The sequence below is a fragment of the Pelodiscus sinensis genome, chromosome 8 (genome assembly GCF_049634645.1).
Source record: "Pelodiscus sinensis isolate JC-2024 chromosome 8, ASM4963464v1, whole genome shotgun sequence".
Classification (NCBI taxonomy): Eukaryota; Metazoa; Chordata; order Testudines; family Trionychidae; genus Pelodiscus; species Pelodiscus sinensis.
Window position 1 is genome coordinate 71,943,396 of NC_134718.1, and position 7,404 is coordinate 71,950,799.

A 7,404-nucleotide genomic window follows, 5' to 3' on the forward strand; every position below is an offset into this window, starting at 1 on the left:
CTCACATGCCATGTAGTCAAACCACTGGTTGAAATGACATGCCTGGAATCAAAGTTCCATCCAAGAATCTGAAAACAATCGACGCAACACCCCTGTGGGGAAGGTTGATTGTGCCTCGTTACAGGGTGTAGAAATTAAATGACTTGCCCCAGAGCAAGTCCCTGGCAGAACTGGGATTTGAACCCTTCTCTCCAGTCCCACTGTTCTCTAGCAACTAGATGACAGTTTAAGAGCTACTGCACAGGAGCCAACAGGAAGGAGGCGTATACACAAATAAGCTCATTTGAATAGCTAGTTTGATCACTAGCGATGACTCATTTAACAACACACCATCAGTACGGGCTCCTAGGCATCCGGAGACAACTCTTTCTACAGGACAAAGCTAATGTTCCATGACCTGGGACTGTGAATCGTATCATACTTGCAGGCTGCTTCTGTGTGGCATCTCTTAAAGTCCTGTGGATGTAATAGGGGGAGAAAAAATAATACACTGAGGCTGTATCCGTCTGCTTAAAAATAAAAGAACCAGCCCCTGCATCCGTCTGTGAAAGGGAAGTGTCGGACTACAGACAGAATTGGAAAGACTGTGTCCAGGAGCCGTCAGGCAGAATTCTACCCTGGAAGGGAAACAGGAACAAGAAAGGAATCTGGTCCCATTGAGACAGTTTCATGCATCACCGTGAGCAGCACTGCTCTCCCGTTCCTGTCTCTTTGCCCACTCTAATGCATTAAGCAGCCTTTCTACCCTGAAATGAAACAAGAGGCATGTAATGCACACAGCCAGAAAACCCAAGAAAAGGGTCACTGAGACGTGACCATCTGCCCTGAGCAAACACCTCATCAATCTGAAGTTAACTTGGAATTTCCCCTTGGGAAGCAGCCCCCAGCCAATACAGGGCCATGGATCGGTTCCGAATGATCTTCCAATACTTCCAGTCTAATTCTGAGTCGGTGATGAATGGGATCTGCGGGCTGCTAGCCCTCGCGAGTGTGAAGATGTACACCTCCTTTGACTTTAACTGCCCCTGCCTGCCCAAGTACAACATGGTGTATGGTTTGGGGATCATGTTTCTGCCTCCCATGGCCCTCTTTCTCTGTGGTCTCATTCTCAACAGACAGTCGCTGGTGATGCTGGAGGAGTGGAAAAGACCTACTGGGGGCAGAAAGAAGGATCTGGCCATTATCAGGTGAGGGGTTCACCCCTTGTGAGCAATTTTGACTCCTTTGCCTTTCTTCCAGCCCTCTTGCTTGTTACAACCTTATCTCCCTAACACTTACCTTTCTTCTAAACTCAGCTCCTTAGAAGTTCCCCCTTAAATGCTTTAAATGCCAGCTGTTCATTAATGATCTTCACAATGATTACAACAGATTATGCATGTCCCATAGCACAGCGATTCTATGAAGACCTTCAAAGTAACCACAATACAAACCACAGAATCATTGAATACTAGAACTGGAAGGAACCTTGAGAGATCAAGTCCAGTCCCCTGCCCTCACGGCAGGACCAAGCACCGTCTAGATCATCCCTGGCAAATAGCTGTCTAACCTGCTCTTAAATATCTCCAGTGATGGAGATTCCACAACCTCTCTAGGCAATTTATTCCAGTGTTTAACAACCCTGATAGTTAGGAACTTTTTCCTAATGTCCAACCTAAACCTCCCTTGCTGCAGTTTAAGCCCATTGCTTCTTGTCTTATCCTCAGAGGCCAAGGAGAACAATTTCCCCCCCTCCTCCCTGTGACACCCTTTTAGATACCTGAAAACTGCTCTCATTTCCTGTCTCAGTCTTCTCTTTTCCAAACTAAACAAGCCCAGTGCTTTCAGCCTTCCCTCATTGCTCATGTTCTCTAGACCTTTAATCATTTTTGTTGCTCTTCTCTGGACCCTCTCCAATTTCTTCATATCTTTCTTGAAATGTGGTGCCCAGAACTGAACTAATTGAGGCCTAATCTGTGTAGAGCAGAGTGGAAGAATGACTTCTCATGTCTTGCTCACAACACTCCTGTTAATGCAGCCCAGAATCATGTTTGCTTTTTTCGCAACAGTGTCACACTGTTGACTCATATTTAGCTTGTAGTCCTCTATAACCCCTAGATCCCTTTCTGCCGTACTCCTTCCTAGACAGTCACTTCCCATTCTGCAGGTGTGAAACAGATTGTTCCTTCCTAAGTGGAGCACTTTGCATTTGTCCTTATTAAACTTCATCCTATTTACCTCAGACCATTTCCCCAGTTTGTCCAGATCATTTTGAATTATGACCCTATCCTCCAAAGCACTTGCAACCTCTCCCAGCTTGGCATCATCTGCAAACTTAATAAGTGTACACTCTATGCCATCATCTAAATAGCTGATGAACATATGGAACAGAACCGGTCTCAAAACAGACCCCTGCAGAACCCCACTTGTTATGCCCTTCCAGCATGACTCTGAGCTATTAATAACTCCTCTCTGAGAGCAGTTATCCAGCCAGTTATGCACCCACTTTATAGTAGCCCCATCTAAGTTGTATTTGCCTAGTTTATTGATAAGATCATGCAAGACCATAACAAATGCCTTACCAAAGTCTAGGTATACCACGTCCACCACTTCTCCCTTATCCACAAGACTTTTTAACCTATCAAAGAAAGCTATCAGATTGGTTTGACATGATTTGTTCTTTACAAATCCCTGCTGGCTGTTACCTATCACCTTATTTTCTTCCAGATGTTTACAGATGAATTCCTTAATGACTTGCTCCATTATCCTCCCTGGCACAGAAGTTAAACTCACTGGTCTGTAGTTTCCTGGGCTGTTCTTATTTCCCTTTTTGTAGATGGGCACTAGATTTGCCCTTTTCCAGTCTTCTGGAATCTCTCCTGACTTCCATGATTTTTCTAAGATGATAGCTAAAGGCTCAGATACCTCCTCTATCAGATCCTTGAGTGGAAGGAATGAAGGAAGAGAATAATTCTGAGTCCCAGAAAAAGAGAACTATACTAATACCTTATAAAGCTCTTTTCAACAGTAGAGCTCAAAGTACTTTACAATCCTTAATGTATTTATAACACAAGCAGGCATGGCCTGAAGCTAAGGAAGGCAAAATTTAGACTACACAGTGTAGAAAGTTCTCTGCTGGCTGCCCCTAATGCCCTCCATCGTTACTTCCCTGGCTTAAAGGGGAAAAATGACACAAAAGATCAGATTCTGATATCAGTTACTCCATATTTGTGCCCCATTGCATCTCTGCTGAGTGCAGTGGAGTTACTCCTGATTTACACTGGTGTAAAGAGAGGAGAATGAGGCCCATGACACTGAATAAAATTTGTGAAGCGTGCCCCAGGGATAAATAATTAAAAGCTGTCCAACGGCATTACACGCTCAATTGGAGCTCAATGGGCGTCACCGCATTAATATATAATAGACAAATAACAGCCGTTTTTAGCACAGACGGGGTTTGAATATGATTTTTCTTCCCCCTCATCACGACAGAAAATGGCAATGCTGACGTCTCTTCAGGGAAATTACAGCAAGACAACTGTAGGATCATTTTGATACACTGTGCATGTTTTGTTATTTTTTTAAATTTAGGTGATGTTTATAGACTAAGGCAACAGGGACTGCTCTAATTTGTTGTGGGGAGGTGAGGTGAGGTGATGGAGGCAAGGAAAGGCTGACAGAGCAGAGGTGTTATTTTGGAGATGGGCTGAATTGGGAGGGGGGAAGAAAGGGGGTAGAGAGAGGGAACAGAAGGGAAGAGAGGGAGCTGACCGAGAACCAGGCATGGCATATGCAAGAGAATCCTTAATCAGGCACACTTTTGGTTTGCTTCTTGGGGAAACTTTGAAAACCAGATCCTCGCAGCACCCATGCACGAGCTTAATACTTTGGTGAGTGTGTGAAGAGATTTGGACTGTGCAATAGATTCCTAAGTAAGAAAACATCATCACAGAGATTTAAGACCAGAGAGGACGTGATCTGTCACAATGCTGTCAAAAGCCCGGCTGGGCTAAATGGTATTCCCTGGCAAGGGGCACCAACAGCCTCAGCAGGACCCTGGACAAGCCCGGGGGGGGGGGTTGCTGGGCTCCACACTCCCAGCAGGGGCGGGGCCATGGGAGGAAGGGGCGGAGCTGGGGCAGCTATCCCTCCACCCTGCCCGGAGCACACCATGCTCCCCCACCCCCGCCCACAGCGCAGCTTGGAATGACACAGGCAGCCAACAGAGATGTAAAGGACCCGGGGCGCCTAGCTGCTGCCGCTGCTACTGTAGCTGAGGCAGCAACCAGAAGCCCTGGGCTTCTTTGAATCACTGGGTCCCAGGGCAACAGTGTCCTTCTTCCACCCTCCCTCCCCCCCTTTCCTGGACAACAGGATTGCTGCCTGTGTCAACCCCCTTCTGCGGCAGACTTCGTCTCCAGGGCCCTCCGGCTGACACCTGTTCACACTTCCCTCTCCCCCCACAGGTACATGTGCTCCTCCATCATGCAGCGAGCCATGATTGCTCCCATCATCTGGATCATCGTCACACTCCTCGATGGGAAATGCTTCATCTGTGCTTTCAGCAGCTCCATTGACCCTGAAAAGTTTGTGGGGTTTGCCAACGCCACCCCTGCCCAGACGCAGCTCTTGCTCTCCAAAGTGCCCTGCAAAGATGATGAGCTCATGAAGAACCACCCTGCCCGGAAGGCGATCTCCAGGTACCTGAGATGCTGGTCACAAGTAAGTCGGAGGCTTTTCTGGGAGCCTGGGTCTGTAGAAAAGCTCAAAGACGCATGAGCCTGCTCCTATTCCTTCTGGAGTCAGGGAGCATTTTGGCATCAACTAAACCAGTGGTTCTCAACTCGTTTCAGTCCACGGACCACCAGGCCAATCAAAAAATTTTCGTGGACCACCTCCTTTTGGAGACATGATAAAAAAGAGCAGACAATGAACATTTTGGTTTGAACGTGGCGTAAAACAGCCTAACGGCGGCGCCTGCTCACGCCATGTGACTTTGGACAACGTTCCTGTGGACCACCGAAAAAGTCACCGTGGACCACCAGTTGAGAACCACAGGACTAAACTAAAAGCTGGACTATGCTCCATTTTTCTGACATTCAGAATGATACCATCTTCATTGTAATTTCTACTGGAGTCCCCTATGGAGGATACTAGAAAAAGCTTTGTGTCAGCTGCTGGCCCCAGGATTCTGGGGGGCAATGGTGATTTGGAAATATGCATAATAAAAATAAGGATGCTCATACCAAAAATAGTGAGAGGCTCTTCTTCTAAAGCCCTTTCCACTCAAGGAGGTTGAAACGCTTCACAAGGTTTAAATCTCACAACTTCCCTGCAAGGAAAGAGATACAGAGAGGTGAAGTGACTTGCCCAAGGTCTGTACAATGATATGTGGCAGAGCCAGGGACAGCCCCAAGGATTTCTGCATGTTCGTTCCCTGCTCTATACACAGATCACTCACCAGGCTGGGGATTTGATGGAGTGATACTAGAGGAAAAACAAGGGTTAATCAGTTTCTCTCTTAGGAAGTTACAGCTGGTTTAGCTTTGAGCTCCTTGCAGGGTTACAATTCACTGATGATGGAGCTGACTTCTAATTTCTGTGAATTCCTAGGGCCCTGCTATTCCTTCAGCTTTGTGCAAGCAACTCTCCCTGAAGCCAATGGGGGCGGTAAATGTACATCAGAGGGGATAATCAGGGGCGTTTATTTTCCCCTGAGATTCCATCCATCCCATTAATAACACACACATACACAGCCCAATATGGGCACTGAACATCATCCGTGCTTTATGGGATTCCAGTGGTCACCTGGCAGCCCTGGTAAAAGGCAGGTACAGCAGCAGGTCTGCATGGACTAAGCTTGACAAAGGTCTGTCAGACCTGGCCTACGCCTGCTGCCTCCCCTTTCCAGTCCTAGCCTGATGGGGAACTCCAGTTGTGCTTACCTGTGTAGATTATAGCTGGGTGGATAAAATGCCCTATCCCCATTAGGCCATTCACAGGGCTCTAGAAGAAGAGCCCCACTTTCCTACGGAGCGTACACTCATCAAGGTGCAGTTGGCTGGATTTTGTAGCTAGGATTGGGTTGCTAGTTTTGCAAGGATGTATTCCTGGAGGTTTCATCACATGACATAATGTTTCATTAAAGATTAATCTTTAACTCCCGGAGACTTCAGCACAATACTGGAGGGTGGACAGCCCTCGGCTAGACCCTGCACCCCGACATCTTCCCACCTCCTCACTCCTGCTTAGAGCCTCGGTTTGAGCAAAGGGCTATACAGGCAAACAGCAAGTGTATTATACTAATGTCGGAGTCACTCTCTCAGCCTCATTGCTTCTTTCCGTATCGCCCAGGCCCTTGGCTGGAGTATTCTCCTGATCCTGATCATGGTAGCCTTCCTCGCCCGTGCGCTCAGACCCTGCTTCAATCAGGCCGCTTTCCTGCAGACACGCTACTGGAGCAACTACATCGACATCGAGCAAAAGATCTTCGAGGAAACCTGCTGCGAGCACGCCCGGGATTTCGCCCACAAGTGCATCCTCCACTTCTTCGAAAGCATGCAGAAGGAGATCCAACTGCGGCGTTTCAACGCACCAAGGGAGGCTGAGGCGGGAGAAGGGGAAGAAGATCACCTGCGGGGAATCACAGACCGGGAGCAGATGAACAAGCTCTTGAAATCATGGTACTACCACAAGCCCCCGCTGGATGTGAGTCAGGCAACCCAGCATCAGCCGGTGGGCAGAGAGAGACTGTCCATGCCCTGGGCAGACAGCCTGAGTAACAGGGGGAAAGTGCCACAAAAGGCCCAAATCTCCCGACAAACTGATGTTTAAAGGGGGCCCTGTCACCCTGGGGAGGCATCAAAATGCGTCTGTCCTTAAAAGCGAAGTAAGTCCCAGGTCGCAACAGCGGAGAGACCGGTCGATTAGACAGCCGTGCATACGCAAGTGTGCAAACTGGCCCGAGCTCGGCAAGTCTTTCACTAGGTTATGAGCAAGAGAAGACAAGGTTAAGAGAGAAATGTTTTTGTAACTTTCTGGCACTGGCCGGTGTCCTCCACAACTCCTCATGAAACTGCCTGGGGAACGCATCTCTTGTTACAGAACTGTAGCCTACTCTGGGTGCAACTAGCTGTTCGGGGCGGCACGCAAGATATGCCCCCTTCTCCTCTCACGGCTCACCTCGAGCATTGCTGCTTAGCTAACGTTAATGATTTGACCCCATCTTCTCAGTGCATTAAAGAGCCATGAAATACGTTGGCATCGTTTAATTGCGCGTAGTATTTCATTTCACGAACAACAAAACCAGGGACGTTATGCAAGTCGAAAATCAGCACCTCCCAAGTTATTCATAAAATCAAATGTCCTGCCATTTAAAATTGAGAGCAATCACCTGCATTGCTTAATATAACATAAAACAATCCGCTA

General features: G+C 47.7%; 1 protein-coding gene across 1 annotated transcript; it reads left to right on the forward strand.

The window, feature by feature from the left end:
- The first annotated feature begins 296 nt into the window (after positions 1-296).
- CALHM3 (calcium homeostasis modulator 3) lies at positions 297-7,195 on the forward strand. The gene is made up of 3 exons (XM_006120870.3): positions 297-1,187; positions 4,443-4,698; positions 6,331-7,195. The coding sequence occupies exons 1-3, from the start codon at positions 901-903 to the stop codon at positions 6,808-6,810; spliced, it is 1,023 nt and encodes a 340-aa protein (XP_006120932.1). The 5' UTR covers positions 297-900; the 3' UTR covers positions 6,811-7,195.
- The last annotated feature ends 209 nt before the right edge of the window (positions 7,196-7,404 follow it).

What these genes read in the sequence shown, in the direction of transcription:
- CALHM3 (XM_006120870.3), top strand. Translation starts at nt 901, where the DNA reads ATGGATCGGTTCCGAATGATCTTCCAATACTTCCAGTCTAATTCTGAG. An exon ending in AAGGATCTGGCCATTATCAG is followed by an intron (nt 1,188 to 4,442) that starts GTGAGGGGTTCA and finishes CTCCCCCCACAG; the next exon opens with GTACATGTGCTCCTCCATCA. An exon ending in ACCTGAGATGCTGGTCACAA is followed by an intron (nt 4,699 to 6,330) that starts GTAAGTCGGAGG and finishes CGTATCGCCCAG; the next exon opens with GCCCTTGGCTGGAGTATTCT.